Here is a 19747-nt window from a genome sequence, read left to right on the forward strand (position 1 = left end):
TACTTGGAGACCTCACACAGTTCTTCCAAACACCATCAGCTGCCCCGTCGTATTTTCCTGAATCTCATTGAAGGTCTGAAACTTCTAATCTTTAAAAGATGATTTTAATTTTGGGAAAAGCCAGAAGTCTCAGGGGAGCCAAATCTGGGCTCTAAGGGGGCTGAGTCACCTGGGTAATTTGATGTTTCACAAAAAGCTCTGCATGAGATGTGATGCGTGAGCACTTGTGTTGTCACAGTGAAGCTGCCAGTCACCAGCTGTGGAGCAGGGGATTCATCTGTGTAGTTTTCTGTGGAGGAATGTTCAAGCCTAACACAAAATTTGATGCAAATTTGTTGCTCTACTTGCTCAGTCATTTTGAATGTGATGGCCACACAGAGCACATACTCACTCAGCAGTGTCTCCTGCCCCCACTGACTAGTACAGTGAAGTTGTTTATTATTCACGTATGCACATTCCGGTCCACTCTTCTTGGCTGCCAGGTTACATCTTGAAAGTCATTCTCTTACATCAATAATGGCTGGACTTTCTGCAGACTGTGTGTGTGTGTATGTATTTATATTATTCAACAGTAATAATATGATTTGAAGATAGACTGTGGTAAGAATACCTACTTTGCTCTAAACACAAGGAGCTATTTCCAAAAAGTTAATGGAGACTTCCAGCCAAGGTGGAGGCATAGATAGATACACTTTGCCTCCTCACATAACCAAAAGAAGGGCAACAAATTTAAAAACAACAAATAACCGGAACTGCCAGAAAATCGAACTGTATGGAAGTCTGACAATCAAGGAGTTAAAGAAGAAACATTCGTCCATACTAGTAGGAGGGGCAGAGACAGGAAGCTGGAGCAGAGAGGACACGTGGCAAAGTGGCAGCTAGTGGATCAGGTGGTCCCGCATTTGCATGCAGATAAACCAGGAGGAACAGCTGGGGAGCGAGACAGACTGTGTGACCCAGGGTTTCACTGTGGGAAAAGAAAGTCTCAAAACCTCTGACTGTAAAAACCTGTGGAGGATGCGACAGCAGGAGAAACTCCCAGCCTCTTAGGAGAGTTCATTGGGGAGACCTACAGGTTCCTAGAACATACACAAATCCACCCACCCAGGAATCAGCACTAGAAGGTCCCAATTTGCTTGTGGGTAGCGGGGGAAGCGACTGAAAGCTGGCAGAGAGCTGAGCAAATTGCATTGTTCCCTTTCAGACCCCTCCCCCACATACAGTGTCACAACGTAACGACGTGGGTTGCCCTGCTCTGGCAAATACCTAAGTCTCTGCCCCTCCCAATATAACATGCACGCTGAGACAAAAAAATATGGCCCAAATGAAAGAACAGATCAAAGCTCTAAAAATAGAACTAAGCAATGAAGAGATAGCCAACCTATCAGATGCACAGTTCAAAACACTGGTAATCTGGATGCTCCTTGAATTGGTTGAGTATAGTCGCAAAGTGGAGGAAAAAGTGAAGGCTACGCAAAGTGAAACAAAGAGAAATATACAGGGAACCAACAGAAAAGGGAAGGGAACCGGGACTCAGATCAATGATTGGGAGCAGAAGGAAGAGATAAACATTCAACCACAACAGAATGAAGAAACAAGAATTCAAAAAAATGAGAAGAGGCTTAGGCACCTCTGGGACAACTTTAAACATTCCAACATCCGACTCATAGGGGTGCCAGAAGGAGAAGAGGAAGAGCAAGAAATGGGAAACTTACTTGAAAAACTAATGAAGGAGAACTTCCCCAATCTGACCAAGGAAATAGACTTCCAGGAGATCCAGGAAGCTCAGAGAGTCCCAAAGAAGTTGGACCCAAGGAAGCACACACCAAGGCACATCATAATTACATTACCCAAGATTAAAGATAAGGAGAGAATCTTAAAAGCAGCAAGAGAAAAGGGGACAGTTACTACAAAGGAGTTCCCATAAGACTGTCAGCTGATTTCTCAAAAGAAAGCTTGCAGGCAAGAAGCAGCTGGTAAGAAGTATTCACATTCATGCAAGACAAGCACCTACATCCAAGATTACTCTATCCAGCAAAGCTATCATTTAGAATGGAAAGGCAGGTAAAGTGCTTCCCAGATAAGGTCAAGTTAAAGGAGTTCATCACCACCAAGCTCTTATTATATTATATGAAATGTTAAAGGGACTTACCTAAGAAAAAGGAGATCAAAAACTATGAACAGTAAAATGACAACAAACTCACAACTATCAACAACTGAACCTAAAAAAACAGAAACAGAAACAAATGAAGCAAACAACTAGAACAGGAACAGAATCACTGAAATGGAGATCATTGGGGAGTAGAAGGGGGAAGAATGGGGGAAAAGTTACAGGGAATAAGTAGCATAAATAATAGGTACAAAATAGGCAGGGGGAGGTTAAGAATAGTATAGGCAATGGAGAAGCCAAAGAACTTATATGTCCACCCCATGGACATGAACTAAAGGGTGGGGGGAGTGCTGGGGGAGGGGCAGTGCAGGGTGGAGGGGGATAAAATGGAGGAAAAAAATGGGACAACTGTAATACCATAATCAATAAAATACATGTTAAAAAATAAAAAGTTAACGCAAGAGTTTAAAGTGAAGTGTTAAAAATATTTGACTCATTCAGATGAAGTCAGGTAGGGGACACAAAAGAGATGGGCAAAAAGAAAACTTACCAAAATAGTACATTTTAACCCAACTATATCAATAATTATATTAAATGTAAGTGGTCTACTTTAAGGCATAGTTTGGATAAAAAATAAGGAGGAACCGACTATATGCTGATTAGAGGAGACACTTTATAAATATGAAGAAACAGTTTGAAATAAAAGACTGAAGAAATATACTTGCAAGCAATAGGTATAGGAGAGTAGAATTTAAGACAAAATTAGCAGAGATACACAGTAAACTCTCACTTCAAAAAGATAATCATCATAAATGAATAGTATCTACAAACAGCATAAAAATACATGAATCTCAAACTAATAAAACTAGGGAGAAATAGATAAATTAACAATCATAATTAATGGTTTTTACCATCTTTTACTTGCCAACAATTCTTTATATTAAATTTTTCATATTCAAATTGCTGATGTAGTTTCTGTCTCCAGACTGAAACCAGATTGAGTCAATCAACAAAGCCAAAGTCTGGTACTTTGAAAAGATTAAATTGATAAACTCCTAGCAATACTGATCAGAGCAAAAAGGAGAAAAAACACAAATTACTTTTTTCAGACTATTTCTAGAGATTCTGTAAGCTTTCAAAGCATAATAAAAATATGGTAAACAGCATAATGCCAATAAATTCTACAACTCAGATGAAATGACAAAATTTCTTGAAAAGTACAACTTACTGAAGTTCTCAGAAGAAAAAAAAAAAAGACTGAGTAGCTCCTTATCTCTTAAAGAAATTGAATGTGTAATCAAAAATTTTCCCATAAGTAAAACTCCAGGGCCAAGATGACTTTGCTTTTAAATTCTATCACATATTTAAGAAACAAATATAGTAATACTCTCTTATAACACTCTTTCAGAAAGTAGAAGACAGTGTTGGGAATGCTTCCCAACTTGGGTCATGCGGCCAGCATAACTTTGATACCAAAACCTGATGAAGAAATTTAAAGAAAAAGTATAGCCAAGTGTACCACATAAACATATATTTAGATATTTTTAACAATGTTAACAAATTGAATTTAGCAGTATTTGTAAGTAACACATCATCATGGTCAGTGAGGCTTACCCTAGGAATACAAAGTGGGTTCAACATTATAAAAATAAACATAATCTGCCTTGGCTGGTGCGGCTCAGTGGATTGAGCGCCCACAATCCAAAGGTTCACCAGTTCGATTCCCAGTGTAGGGTACATGCCTAGGTTGCAGGCCAGGTCTCTGGTAGGGGGCACTTGAGATGCAACCACACATTGATGTTTCTGTCCCTCTCTTTCTCCCTCCCTTCTACTCTGTTTAAAAATAAATAAATATATAAAATCTTAAAAAAAAAAACCAAACAAGTAACTCACTATTTAAAAAAGAAATCAACATACTCCATCCTCTTGATAGAATACAGGAAAAGATCTTATGATTATCTCAATAGATGAAGAAAAAGCACTGGACAAAATTCAACACCCATTTATGATTGAAAACAACTTTAAATTAGTAGTAAAAGATTGATAAATATCAATTTTACAAAGGTTGTCTATAAAAACAGCAAACATATACTTAATGGTGAAACATTGAATGCTTTCCTCCTAAGATAGGGAACAAAGTGCAGATACTCACCTTTATCACTTACTGAATGTCTAGCCACTGTAATTTGGAAAGAAAAAAAGTAGAATTTATCAGGTCACCTTCACCCCCATATTCTCTATCATAGCATTCTGTTTTTTTAATATATTTATGTTGTATATATTTATTATATATTTATTAATTTAACTTTATATTGCCAGTCTTCCTCAGAAAGCTCCAGGAGGGAGGGACCTACCATAGTGGCCTCTGATCAGAATTATAGTAAATATTTGGTGTGTGAATGAATACATTTAATGTTTGGGGAACTTTCTCTTCCCTAGGTTTTCATATTTCTTGTGGAGAGATGTTCACTATTGTATTCCCAGGGAAGAAGTGAATGATCTGATTATTGAGTTTAGCAGAAAGAGCAAGGTAGTGTAGTATAGCTCAGATCGTACCTTTTCTCCTCTTCAGTTGCAGAGAGAACACATCCTATTCTCTTCTCCATGTGATAAGTTTTACAGGCGCAGCCCACAGTGCAGGGAAGGTGCTGCTTATCATTAGGTAGGTAAATCTGTTTAATTCAGGGGTGAAATATTAACAGGCTTACCTGCCTTTAAACCTAGTATCTTTTCTTCAGTTCAGCTTTCCTTATAATGCGGTCTTTGTTTTGATCTTTAGCTTTCTGACGTATGTTCCCTTCCTTTATTAAAAAAGGATAAAGGTCAGGTAGAGTTATTGACTCTAACATATACTTTCTAGAAACTAAAAATCTTTTTATCAAAAAATTATAGAATTAAAGTGTAAGCTACTATGCAGGAAAAAAAATTTTTTAACATGTATGACAGAAAGATTGCTATCATTAAAATGTAAGAGGCTCTTGCCCTGGCCAGTGTGGCTCGGTTGGAGCGTTGCCCTGTAAACTGAAATGTCGTAGGTTCAATTCCTGGTCAGGGCACATGCCTTGCTTGTGGGTTCAGCCCTGGTTGGGGTATGTACAAGAGGCAACTGATCAATGTTTCTCACATAGCTGTTTCTCTCCCTCCCTTCCTCTCTTTAAAACCAATAAGCATGTCCTAGGGTGAGGATAAAAAAATAATGTAAGGGGCTCTTATAAATTCAGAAGAGAAAAATTAACTTCAGTAGAAAACCAAGCAAATATAAGCTTCAACTTGCAGAAGAAATATACAAATCGCTGGTAGTTGTGGTAACTATTATTCAATGAGGTCTTCTTATGTACTATGTCCTAAATAATTTATGGACATTATCTCATTTAATCTTTCAGCAAGCCAGTAACATTTTTTTTTTAATTTTACTATAGCAAACACACACTGCTTATGTGCTAGGTACACTCTAAACACTTTACTTATATTTACTTATACTCATTTTTTATTACTTATACTCATTTTTTTTTACTTATACTCATTTTTTATTACTTATACTCATTTTTTAGATAAGGGAACAGATGCCAAGAGTTCAGCAATTTGCACAAATAGTTGAGTCAGTCTTTGAACTAGGACTTCAGATCCTGTGTTTTTTAACTACTACTCTATACTGCCTTACTGTAAAATAAATGTAATACTTTCCTGTTTTCATTTTAATCTTACTTTTAAATTTCAAAAGCAGTACATGATTGCACTAACAAATCTGAACAATGTAACTGTGTAAAATTAAAATAATTACATTATTTACACTCCTAAATTCTATGCCTCTAAGTGAGCAGTTATTGACAGCTTGATAGGAATTCTCCAAGACTGTCAAGAAGGGAAAATATTTTAAATAAGATGCTTTTTTTTCCTTTGTATACTGTTTGTATATACTAGCGGTACCACTATTGTATGTATGGGTTGTAGATGTAGGGGAAATAAACACTGGTGCACTACTGATGAGAGTGTAAATTGGTACAGTATAACTGGTGGAAAATTTGACAGTGTGTATCAAATATTTAAATGTGCACTTATTATCCATTAAATATTTTCAAGGAATTATTTCTAGAAAAAGAAGTACAAATGCCCCTACATTTTTAAGATGTATGCATGAAGATGTGCATTGCAAGCTTTATAATAGTAATTTAAAAACAAAAAAAAACAAAGCCACTGTTGCTGACAGCCCTTGTCTAATCTGTACAGGTTTGAAGAATTACAGTACGTTACTATATAGTCAGTTAAATAATGGTAGAATTACAGATGTTTTTTTCTTTGTAAGATATATCAGAGTAGATTTTAGAATTTAAACTTTCTACCCACTCTGGGAAATAACTTAATTTACTGATGTCACAGCCTTCTCATTGAAAATCACTAGAAGAAGATGTGCAGAACTTATTTGTATAGCACCTGACACTCAATAAATAGCTGCTATTATGATTAGTATCTCCATTGTTTTCCAATTAACATCTTTCAGTAATCAGAAATAAAACAGCAAAGCACCTTCTACAATATTTACTACCAATTCTTAGAAGCAGCAGGCATAAATACAGACATTCTAGCGCTCTGTGAACTTGAACAAGTACCTAAATTTTTAAAATACCCATATCTTCAAAATGGAAAACCAACCAAAGTGCCAAACTCTAAGGGTTGTTTTGAGGAGCAAATGAGATAAAGTAAGTATAAATTATTTGAAAAAGTAAAGTACTATATAAACACTTAGTGTAGGAAGCTGGTTTTAAGCATATTGCTAGGTTGTCTTATGCCTAGCACAATCTTGATATCTAGGGAGCGGTCATTTCTTATATATTTTTGAATTTACAAATTGTGTATTTTCTTGCTGCATATTTAAACTTTGATGCAAGAATAATCATTTGATATTCAAATCATGAGCTTTTTGATTTTTTCCAGCCTCCATTGTTATAATAGGAAAACTTTTTAAAATTTGTGCACATTTTTTTTAAAATTTATTTACTTTTTAAATACATTTGTCTCTGCCTCCCCCCCACCACTTTCCCTTGCCCCCTCCCTCCTTCCCTCCCTCAGCTCTTCCCCTTTGGTTTTGTCCATGAGTCCTTGCTATATGTTCCTTGACTTTCCCCTTCCCTTCCCTTTCCCTGCCCCCCCCCCCTTCCCTCTTGCCTCTGTTGATTTCTTTTCCTTTCAGTGTTGCTGGTCATATTTTCCTTGCATCTTTGCATTGTTGGTTAGGTTCCACTTATAGGTGAGATCATATGGAGAAATTTGTGCACATTTTACCCCTTTTGTTTTATTTTAGGAATGGAACATTACTAAACTTTCAATTGAGTATGATTCTGAGCCCTTTGGAAAGGAACGAGATGCAGCCATTAAGAAACTGGCTACTGAAGCTGGAGTAGAAGTAATTGTACGAATTTCACATACATTATATGACCTAGACAAGTAAGTATTATTTCTTGTTTTTGTTATAGTAGAATACACATAATATTTGTCACCTTAAGCATTTTTAAATGCACAGTTCAGCAGTAGTAAGTACGTAGACAAGTAAGCATTTTACAAACCTGTGGGACATAGGTTTGTAAAATGGAAATAACATATACATAATAGAATTGTGGGAGAATTAAATAAATATATATAAAACCCTTATCATAACTGCTGTGATTTTTACTTACCCAGTGACAGATACCAAACTTATAGACAGTGCATAAGATTGAAATACTCAGTTTTAGTTTCCAAGCTATTAAGAGTATAAAAACTCTCCTTGACTGTTCCATTTTGTCTTGCCTTTCTGGGCTCTTAGCAATATTAATTTTATAGTTTATATGATACATAGGCATAAACTGCCTTGCTATATTTTATATGATTGTTGTAAGTTATTTTATTTCATGTGTGTATACTTTGTCTGTCTAGATTTTAAATCTAGATGTAAATCGTATGAAATATTACTTTGTATAGCTGTGGTCCTCTGAACAGTGGCATAGTATTGTATTTTTCAAAGTATATCCTGAAATACCAGGCCTTAGATATGCTTTGTCCAGCAGAGTCTGTGGTCAAGTTTAAATTTAGGAAGTATTATATGCTGTGAGTTTTGAAGGTTCATAAGAATTGTTAACTTATGAACCTTTAGCATACTGTTGTCCCTGTAAGTGCTGAATTCTCAATTTATGCACCTTTTAAGTTATTTAACTTTTTAAGTTTCTTATACATTTCTTCAAGTTAATAAAGCTAATTATAAGTAACATGACAAAACAGTGATTTGATTCAGCAAAGGTCTTATTTGATATTAAGCGAGAAGTCATATGTCCATTTATAATAAACTTGCCTTCTAGTTTACCAATTTTCTTACCTTTGAGTTGATAGCAAGGGGGAGGCAAAACAGGATAAGAGCAGCAGCTTCTATGTGGAAGACTCAGTATTATGCATAAAATTGGATTATTTATTAGATTGGATGTGAATATTAACCATATATAATCCACCATAAAACAATGTAAACATTTTTTCTAAGGTTTTTATTTTGTTTTTATTATATAGTTAGCTGTAGTGTCATTGCAGTATCACTACAATTGACACATTTCCTTATGACCCTATGTATAAACTCAGAGTATTACACCAAAGCAAAATTACTAAAATCAGAGAGGATAGTCTTTATGGTGATTATTTATTGTGCATTTAATTGATACATAATATATGTGGTATAATGAAAAATGTACAGTATTTGGATTAAGAAAATCCTTACGTGCTATTTATTAGCTATGTGACTTTGACTAATTTATTTAACTCTCTTGGTAGCCTTTAGTTCCGGACCATAAAATGATGGAGTTGGATTTTACCTGTAGTTCTTTCTTAAGGCTAAATACTAAGCAAACATCCATAATGAAAAACAATAATTAGTTATTCCTAAATAGTGTCTAATTCAAACTACTATTGGCAAAGGCTAATCTTTCCTTTAGTACTACTTAATTGTGGTCAAGAGTGTGATCAAAACAATTAATGACCCTAAGTAAACATAAGTATGTACATAAGATACGTAAGATATGTATATAAAATACATATGATGACATTTTTAACAAAAGCCTTAGCTCAGTAGAAAATATCAAGTGATTATCACTACAGTAATGTAGAATCCTAGTTAATGAGACTTGTTTGCTTCTTGATATAATACTGGCTTGGTTTAGTTTTTATTGATGATTAAGAGACTCTTTGAGCTGAGTTATGTTTTTACATTTCCATATTTTTATTTTACTGCCTTCAGGCTAATTTAGCCACTTGTTTTTTTCACTCAGAGGCTTAATACCCTTTGTCTTAAAGGTTTTGTATATTTTTCACACCTAGCAGATGTCTAGAAAATGATTTTAAGATTCATTAACCATTTTTTAAGAAGTTTCCTGGTCATTCTTCTAGAACTCTTAAGTAATTAATATTATATACTTTCTGATTTTTAAGACTTTTCAGAGCTTAGCAACCAAAATATATTGTCATTTTTTAACTACTAACTGGATTTTACTAATTTTTGTAATAGGATTATAGAACTCAATGGTGGACAACCACCTCTTACTTATAAAAGATTCCAGACTCTCATCAGCAAAATGGAACCACTGGAGATACCAGTGGAGACAATTACTTCGGAAGTGATAGAAAAATGCACAACTCCTCTGTCTGATGACCATGATGAGAAATATGGAGTCCCTTCACTGGAAGAGCTAGGTGGGTATAAATGGCAAAAAGGTGAAACTTAAGAGTTAATAAACCACTCAGAAAGTCCTACTTCTGATTTGACATGTATTTTGCACTAACAGAAAGAAAGCTAGGGGACAAAAATAGAAGAAACTCACACTAAGAAGTGGTAAATCTGTGCATTATTTATGTGTCCTAAAATATGTGATTTATCTGTTATCACCTTAAAATACACGTTTTAAAGAATAGAGAACATGTTTTAATGTCTTTCATATGTGAGAATCTTTCCAGGGTCATCAGTTCATTTTGATGCTACTATCATAATTTTTCTGCAAAGTAATTTTTCTGGTAATTATTGTGCTTAATAAAATTATTTATATTCCAGAAGAATGATATTTCTTAAATGTATACATGTATATATGTACTTATGTATGTATGTATTTATTTTAGGTTTTGACACAGATGGTTTACCCTCTGCAGTATGGCCAGGTGGAGAAACTGAAGCACTTACACGTTTGGAAAGGCATTTGGAAAGAAAAGTATGATGATATAGAACATGCTCATATTTCTAAATCGGCATTTTAAAAATAATTTCACTCTTTTTTAAAAACAAAAAATAGTCTGTTGAAAAGAATTGAGAGAAATACTTAAAATAGCACAAACCTAATTATTTGAAAATTAACAGCTGTCTCTTCATTTAAATAGCATTTTCCTCCTCTTGTGATTATTTCCTTTTTAGCTATTATCAACACTCCCTATTCTATTCTTTTTGTGTAAGATGGTATCTGATGACCATAACTTTGAAGCTAGGATAGAGTTCTTCTATTTCAAATTTATGTCAGTGTCAAAGAGACAGGTGGATGGCTCTCAGCTTTGTGTTAGGAATTCTAAGGTAATTTTTCACATGAATATGTGCTACATGAGGATGGCTGAAACACACACAAAAAAATGCTCACTTTTATCCTTTCTTATTTTTTATTAAAACATATCATTTGTGTCTGGAATAAGATTTTATTCTCCAAGAACTATGTAACAGTATTTTAAAATCTAAATCTAAATTTTAAAATGAAAAAGTAAGCATAATTCTCTCTGTATGTTTTCAGGCTTGGGTGGCAAACTTTGAAAGACCTCGAATGAATGCAAATTCCCTCCTTGCTAGCCCTACTGGACTCAGTCCTTACCTCCGATTTGGTTGTTTGTCATGTCGACTGTTTTATTTCAAACTAACAGATCTCTACAAAAAGGTATTAACTAAAACTGGATTTTATTTTTCAAAATATGTTTTAAAAAATTGCTGATTATACTTATTTGCTTTTTAATCTTAGGTGAAAAAGAACAGTTCCCCTCCCCTTTCCCTTTATGGGCAACTGTTATGGCGTGAATTTTTCTACACAGCAGCAACAAATAATCCACGCTTTGATAAAATGGAAGGAAACCCTATCTGTGTTCAGATTCCTTGGGATAAGAATCCTGAGGCTTTAGCGAAATGGGCAGAAGGCCGGACAGGTTTTCCATGGATTGATGCCATCATGACACAGCTTCGTCAGGAGGGTTGGATTCACCATTTGGCCAGACATGCAGTTGCTTGTTTCCTGACACGAGGTGACCTGTGGATTAGTTGGGAAGAAGGAATGAAGGCAAGTGTTCTAAATAATGTAGCATGGTCTTATTTTGAAGGACTCTATACCATAGTAAAACATTTCCTAGAAGTTGTCTATTATATAGATTCATTTATAGTCCAGTTTTTCAGTGGACAAAGCATTTAATTCTCACAGTACCATCACACTTCTGGTGCAATCAGGCAGGGGATATGGCAAAAACTGATTGAGTTGATATCAAGTCCTTTCTATGGCTAAACCAGCCTAGCCATCAAGGAAACTATAAGATTTAATGCTGTAGACTTAATTGCATCAATATATATTTAGGTGATCATTTCTGTCACAGAAAGGAATTGCCCAAGAGTTTTTAAAAGTAGTGAATTTGTAGTATAAATTTTAAACTATGTATTACCTCACAGCTTCTTAGTAATACTTGTTACGTAAAGTGAAGCATACTGCATTTTGTGGCATCATCTTGTGCTTATACATAATAGGACTTACACATATGTTTTGCCTTCTTACCTATACCATAAATTTCCCCTCTCCAAGGACCATTTCTAATCCCATGCTTTTTTTTGCCTCTGTTATATTTCCTAGTACAAAGTTGTACATGAGATAGATGTCATATACATTTCATGAATTTATTTTAAAAATCATTAAATATTTTAATTCTGTTTTCCTTTGGATCAAGAAATTCCAAACTTAAACTCTGTAATGCCAGTGCATTTTCAAGGGTCATTTATATTTGGATGCTCACTTTATTTGGCCAGTGTACCAAACTTCTAAGTTTCTGTTGGTGATTTATTTGGAAGCATTTTTGCTTTCTTGAAAGTGTTTACTGCTTTTATTTTTCTCCCATTTTTTGATCTCCTCATATTCCTTTTAAGTCGGTGACTTGAATAATTCTTTTACCCTCCTCCCACATAACACTGCAGCAGTTAGAAAGGTAAAAATCTATTCAGAAATCCACTTATATATTACTGATATGTTTCTTTTCCTGAAATAATTCATTATACAGCAGAACAGAGACAAGGAAGCTAACTTTGGAATGTTTAATTTTACATTTCTGTGTTAGATTTTCTTTGTCTTAACTTTTGATCTGCAGAGACCTGGAAAATGCTTGCTTTGAGAATTATGTGTGTATAAACTAATTGGTTACTGTTACTTTTGAAGGTATTTGAAGAATTATTGCTTGATGCAGATTGGAGCATAAATGCTGGAAGTTGGATGTGGCTGTCTTGTAGTTCTTTCTTTCAACAGTTTTTTCACTGCTACTGCCCTGTTGGTTTTGGTAGGAGAACAGATCCTAATGGAGACTATATCAGGTAAATGAAGGGTGATTATTTTTCACTTTGGAATAACTAATCCAGGAGCAGCTTTTCACATTTAAGCAACACTTAAAGTATACCTCCCTCACTCGTGATGGTCAGCAGAGATGAGGAGAAGGGTAAACAAATCATTTAAATGCCATTGATTTGACTTTGTTCATTCATAACTAACACATAGTTTATTATAATTTTCTTGTAGTTCATTTTATTATTAATTTTTCTCCCTTCTCCCAAAAGGCGATATTTGCCTATCCTAAGAGGCTTCCCAGCAAAATACATCTATGATCCTTGGAATGCACCAGAAGGTATCCAAAAGGTAGCCAAGTGTTTGATAGGAGTTAATTATCCTAAACCAATGGTGAACCATGCCGAGGCAAGCCGTTTGAATATAGAGAGGATGAAACAGATCTACCAGCAGCTTTCACGATACAGAGGCCTAGGTATGTCAGTAACTGCCTTTGATTCATTTCTTTGGCAGTTGTTTATGTTACTAATCTTGATTTGATCTTGATCATAATTTAATAAGGAATTTTTTTCCTTTAGGTCTTCTCGCATCAGTGCCTTCTAATCCTAATGGGAATGGAGGCCTTATGGGGTATTCTCCTGGAGAAAATATCCCTGGTTGTAGCAGCAGTGGAAGTAAGTGAAAAGAAAAATTCTGCACTTAATATCAAGGGATTAATAATCAAATATTTATTAAACCTCACTATGTTTTTTAAAAATCTATCTTTAAAATTTGTGTAATAGTTCTTTGTACACGTGCATACATGTGTATACACATACATAAAACACACATCCTAACTCCATTAGTGACATTTTAGAGATAGAAAGCAATATCATTACATGTAGTAGAATTTGGGGCAAGTTAAAGATGATCTTGCAAACTGAATGAGGAAAAAGGACAAAACAAAACTAAAATATCATAGTTTCAGAATTTGTTAAGTGGAAAATCCTTTTGGTGCTATTGATAGTGTAACATAAGGGAATTATAAACTTTTTTCCTTTAAGAAATATTTTTTGTAAACAAATACTTTTTTAAAAAAGTTTTTTCCCTCTAAGGTTCTCCTCTTGTGTAATCTTGACATTTGAAATTTAACTGCTGTAATGTCACTAATGACATACAAGTATGAGAATTTGTGATATTTCTAAGTGACTAAGCTATTTCTAGCCAACTGATCAGCAAAGTTCTGTTCTCTAGTCATTGTCTCTTGTACAGTTATTCTTGTGAAACTATAATTTACTATATTTTTATGGGGAAGTTATAGGCTATACAGGTATTCTTGAATTTAGGGACTCAGGAAGTTACTAAGTGCCTGCTTATCATTTAGCTTTCTAAGAAAATAAAATCCCATGTTAAGGAAATTTCTAATATATTTATTGAGCATATTAATTTTTACTCTCCTCCCAAAAGGTAATCACTTTACTGATTTCTTATCCTAGTTTTGCCCATTTTTGAACTTTATAGAATCAGTTTGTGTTTTTTGTGTCTGTCTGCTTTCATTCATTTTGTTTATGAGATTATTCTCATTTATCTTAGAAGTGTAAGAGGAATAAAATTGATGAATTTGAGAAAATGAAACTAGTTTATGACTTGGCTTAAAGGCTACCTCTGTGAATCTTTCAATAATTGACCTTTTCTTCCTCAATATCCCCACTGTATCCTGTACCAGTTTCCATCCCAACACCTAAAATTACACATCTTTGTACTTCCTGATTTTATGTGTCTCCTACTCGACTGTGAACCCCTTGAAGACAGACCTCATGCTTAATAATATATGTGTCCCTGTTACCTGTTACAGTCTCTAGCATAAATGGACCCTCAACAATGTTTATAGTTCACACAACAATGTGTGAGGTATGAATATGATAATTGAAAATGTATTGGTTGAAGTTTTTTTAATTATAAATATACATAACATAAAACTTAGCACTTTAACCATTTTAAATGTACAATTCAGTGGAATGAAGTACTTTTCACATTGTTATGTGAAGTTTTAAATAGTGTTGTACAGTAATTCACGACAACAAGTATTACTGTTAGGGGAAGCCCTGCTGATGGTAAGATCAGGAGGAGCATCATTCAGTGGCGAATTTGCCATAGTGCACAGTCTGACTTTTAGCCTGACAAGTTAAAAAACTAAATGTTTTCAGTATAGAGGTCACCATTTTGTGAATGACAGACTAGAAATTTTAAAATCATGTGAATTAAAATATCAACAGGGAACTCCAGAGTTTTAATTTATGGTGGAGGTGTCCCTTTCCAGTGATAGAAGGCCTCACTCATCTCTGATCAGGGCATCTGTTTTTCCAACTGAGTACCTGAAAAGATGAATTTTTTTAACCAGAAGAAATGCTAATAAGAGTAATGAGATTGTCTTGTTCAGGCCATGAGGTGACCTCTCAAGGGGATAGAATGCTCATGTTTTTCCATAATCTGGACACTGTACTGCACTCAGTTTTATGGTCATTCTCGTGCAACATCGTTTTTTTTAGAAGGGTTGATATCACTGCTCAGGCTAGGCAACTGCCACATTGTCAGTGTCTCCCCCTTGTTGTGTGATTTGAAATTTTTTTTTTTAATGAGAGAGAAACAGACATCAATTTGTTCCACTTATCTATGCATTCATTGGTTGCTTTCTTGCGTGTACTGTGACCAGGGGTCGAGCTGACAACATTGGTGTATCTGGACAATGCTCTAACCAACTTAGCTACCTGGCCATGGCCGATTGGAATTAATTCTCATCTGGCCGGCCCTTATAAGCATCTCCAGACACATGTTTTAGACAGGCACTGAGGGAGGAGTGTAGAGTAGAGAGGGACAAAAGGTGAAAGAAGGATGAAAATCTCACTGCTGCTCTGTTCGCCTTCATGGTCCAGTGTCTGTTGTCATCCAGTGTTTTTAGAGAATGACTACCAGTGACTTTGCCTTTGAACATTCAGTATTTCTATGACCCTAAATTTACATTTTCCTGATTGGGCATGTGAAGGATTTTGGATCATATGAAAGATTGAGGTTTAGTCTTAAAAAAATATATGGCCTTATATACAAATACTAAAATAGGATTTATAGCCTTAATACATGCCACTTACAATTTATTTTAAGTAATTTTATTGTGTTTTAAATACTAACAGGTTGCACTCAAGGGAGTGGTATTTTACATTATGCTCACGGAGACAGTCAGCAAACTCATCTATTAAAGCAAGGTAAGGATAAAGCATTTGAGCATACTATTATTTTTACCTTTCCTATTTTAAACGTACATTTTTGAAATGTGTAGGAAGAGGCTCCATGGGCACTGGTCTCAGCAGTGGGAAGCGTCCTAGTCAGGAAGAAGACACACAAAGCATCGGTCCTAAAGTCCAGCGACAGAGCACTAATTAGGTAAATATTTTACAGCCTTATTTCTTGTTTTAGTGGAATGTGTAATCAACATAAATTAAGACAATTTCCAAAATGGAGTTAACCTCTATTTTCAAACTAGAGAGGCATAAATTTTTAACGATTGTTATAAAATCAGTTAGCTCTTAAACAAGAGAAATGCATCTGTATTGAACAAAGTGCTGCACTCAATTTTATGGTCATTTTCATCAATGATATTTAAATTTAAAAAGCTTATGAATTTGTGCTCAAGTTTTTTCCCTCAGAAAAAGACATCTCTTTCATTTCCTTCATATGACCATGAGTCTAAATCAATGAGAGTGACTTTTTAATTTCAGTGGTAGTAGTATAATTCCTTTATGAACTTTTCCCAAAATCTTTGCCTCTTAAGTCTTTATAAATTTCTTTTATCTACTGTGATGCTTCTAAAATGTAAATTCTTTCCAGTTTGGAAATTGTTTAATTTTTTAACGTTGGCCCTTTGAAAGTATCAAAAAGCCATGCCTACATTCAGGTCAGTTAGCGATGGGATACTATTTTGTGATTTAAATTTATATGAAAAGTATTTATACAGTACATTTGACAGTTTTTCAAGTCTTTTGTTTTTTCAGTTATCTTACGATCTACTTTTTTAAAGTTATTGCTGCTTTTTTTATTGCCAAACTTATTAGACTGTAAATTTCTTAAAAATAAGATCGGTAAACATTTATCAAATTTTTATCATTTAATTCCTTGCAATCAAGCTTTATCCAATTTTTTTTCCCCTTAAATCACAGAAAACATTCAGGAGGAATACTGTTGCAGCTGAAATTGGTGGAGAGTTCAATACTTTTTTCAGTTAAATTATTTTCAAATGTTCTTCATTGATGGAAAGCCGTTGTTTCTAATGACATTCTGTGGTTTTTAACTTTTTAATGAATTTCACATAGGACACATGGTAATTTGTATATAAAGAACTTGGTAAAAAGAATTTGCTTAATGTAAATATAAATAACACAATTAGTATAGACCCATCAGTATATTTTTGATAATTTTTCATGTATGGTAAAAGTTAAAGTGGCAAACTGATACTCTGATACAAAAAAATCAAAGTTTTGAGAGTCATTGTGGGAAAATAGGAGGTTTTTAGACTTTCTTAAAAGACTTTGTTAAAATTTTCTTGATATCATTGTTTGTTTTAACTTTGCACTCTGTTTTAGGAAATGTGTGCAATAAAAATTGGTAGTTATAGCCTCTATTAACAGAAACAGTATATGTTTTAAAGCTTCGTGTATGCCTGTTTGACCAAACTTGTAGAAATATCATGTATTAAGTTTTCTTTGTCTCCCTCTCTTTGTTCATTTATAGCTAAAGTGACCTTTGTTATTAAAGTATATGCATATATAGAATCTTGTGTATTTTATGGTTGTTTTCCTTCTTTTTTTTTTACTTTCTCTTTGAGGAAAGGGGTAGAACATTGGTCTGTGAGATGTGATTACAAATTAGAAAGATTCTAGTATAAACCACATCACCATTCTGAATGAAGGAACAGATACCATAAACAGGTGGGCAAAAGTAGGTTTATAGTTGTGAGTACACGAAGCACAGAGTTTATTTTTTGTATTATTATTTATTAAATATTGTATTATTTTCCATATGAACAACTGAAAACCTATTTTTGCTCACCCCTGTATTTAGTAAAATAGTATTTTTCAAAATTATTCCAAATAAGAATTTTGTCTTTCACATACTTTATACTTATAAAAATAAAGTTATCTGCAAGAAAGACGTAAAACCAAAAAGATTTTTTTCAAGTAATGGGGATTGTAACTATGAGTTAGTCAATATAGATAACAGGTTAAGAATATGGACTCTGGAGTCAGATACCTGGCTCTGACACTCATTAGCTTTGAGATCATGGACAAGTTATTAACCTTCTGTGCCTTCTTTGTTCTCATCTATAAAATGGGCATGAGAGTAGTATCTGCTTCATACTGCATATGAAACGCTCATGACAGTGCCTGGCATGTGGTGGGATATACTAGATAAATGTTAGTTACAGGGTTGTTGTGCTACATGGGTCACTGGCTGTTGCAGCTCTGGTTAGCTGCCATGATTGTTACTACTTCTATTCTTCTGTCTCTAGTAGGCTAATTCTTGCCATTGTAACAAGTAGCTGTTGTTTTCCCGTCTTTAGTAATGATAGATGTTCAGTGTGACAATCATATGTAAAGGTAACTCTAGACAATTTTGAGTCAAAAATCTAGAAACGACAATAAATTTTTAGATATGTATTTTAAAGTATACTGGATAATGAATTAATATTGACCAATAAATTCTGTTACTGAGAAAAGAAAAAAATGTGCCTTATCTTCTTTCACCACTGTCGATAAGGAGTAGTATTTTGTTTCTCATAATATCCATATTTCACATCATACTCTTTGGACCTGAACGCACTGTACAGAATTGAAAAATTCAGACCTAGGATTTGCCATCACCATCCAGGGGGATAAAGATTCAGTTTTAATGTGAATAAGTATTTCAGTAAAAGAACACTATTTCAGCAAAGGCACTGATATGTAGAGGGATTTTGTTTTATTTTTTAGAGGTTTTTTTTTGGAAACTTTTTCAGTTGGGACTAAATTGTGACTAATGAATCACCAAAAGGGAAAGAAAGGTAACAATCATTGTGCTCCAGCTGAGCAGATGTACTATGTTTCAAGGCAGTGTTCTTCCCCTCACTAGGAGGGTCAGTGATTTAAAAATCCTGACCAGCCTTGTGGCTCAGTGGGTTGGGCACTGCCCACAAACCAAAAGGTTGCCCATTTGATTCCCAGTCTGGGCACATGCCCCAGTTGCCTGCCAGGTTCGCAGTTGAGGGACGTGGGAGAGGCAGCTGATTGATGTTTCTCTCCCTCTTTCTCCCTCCCTTCCCAGCTCTCTTAAAAATAAATAAAATCTAAAACAACAACAACAAAAAATCCTGCCCATTGGTGTTGAGGGATTTAAGACCTTTTATTCACCCAGTAAATATTTCTTAAACTCTTACTACTAAAAACTATGCTGGCAACCTGGAATAATTGAGTTGAGAGAACCAAGCTTTTTGAATGAAACTTCACAAAATCCTTATATTTTTCACATTCACTTACAATAAATTAGTAAATTTTGGATATAAAATGCTGATAACAGTATTATTTCTAATGCATCTCTTACATACTAGAAACTTCAGGACCTTTTCACAATTTGAAACATGTTTGTGATTTTCTTACAGATAATATGCATAATACTAGGTTCTTTCCCCCATTTCTCCATCCAGTTTTTTTTCTTCTTCTTATTTTATGGTCCTAGAAATACACTATTTAAATATTTAGGATGGAAAAGGCTTTGGGTAACTTTTAATACAGTTGGCATAACTGAGTTGGTCATTTTCAACTTGATTACAATTCACAGGGTCATGGCCATTATCATTCCTTACAGTTATGTGGAGCCCTGATAGAAGCTGGCAGCACTCTAGTGCAAGTCTCTCCTCCCTCCCTCCTGACCATATAGTTCTAAGACCTGAATTTACATCCCTTAATCTCTTTCTCTTCCCTGTATCCTACCCTAACCCCCTTTTCCTAAATGCATGTGAAACACTTTGGTTAGTCAGGACCCCAAGTCACTTTATTTCAGGAAAAAG

At 34.5% G+C, this 19747-nt stretch overlaps 1 protein-coding gene across 2 annotated transcripts in view; it reads left to right on the plus strand.

Annotated features, from left to right (window-relative positions):
• The window catches only part of CRY1 (cryptochrome circadian regulator 1), a 61846-nt gene extending 43435 nt beyond the window's left edge, over positions 1–18411 (plus strand). The window contains exons 3-13 of one of the 2 annotated variants that reach the window (XM_054574577.1): positions 7410–7552; positions 9630–9814; positions 10235–10323; positions 10888–11028; positions 11110–11421; positions 12556–12707; positions 12948–13150; positions 13254–13349; positions 15843–15914; positions 15989–16092; positions 16866–18411. In XM_054574577.1, coding sequence (XP_054430552.1) covers positions 7410–7552; positions 9630–9814; positions 10235–10323; positions 10888–11028; positions 11110–11421; positions 12556–12707; positions 12948–13150; positions 13254–13349; positions 15843–15914; positions 15989–16092 — 1497 coding nt within the window. In that variant the 3' untranslated portion in view covers positions 16866–18411. The remainder of the gene's footprint in view (positions 1–7409; positions 7553–9629; positions 9815–10234; positions 10324–10887; positions 11029–11109; positions 11422–12555; positions 12708–12947; positions 13151–13253; positions 13350–15842; positions 15915–15988; positions 16093–16865) is intronic. The other variant, XM_054574578.1, reaches the window with a different exon arrangement.
• The last annotated feature ends 1336 nt before the right edge of the window (positions 18412–19747 follow it).

This window comes from Pteronotus mesoamericanus, unplaced genomic scaffold, assembly GCF_021234165.1.
Source record: "Pteronotus mesoamericanus isolate MK-2021 breed Mesoamerican mustached bat unplaced genomic scaffold, CSHL_Meso_final contig_263, whole genome shotgun sequence".
Lineage (NCBI taxonomy): Eukaryota > Metazoa > Chordata > Mammalia > Chiroptera > Mormoopidae > Pteronotus > Pteronotus mesoamericanus.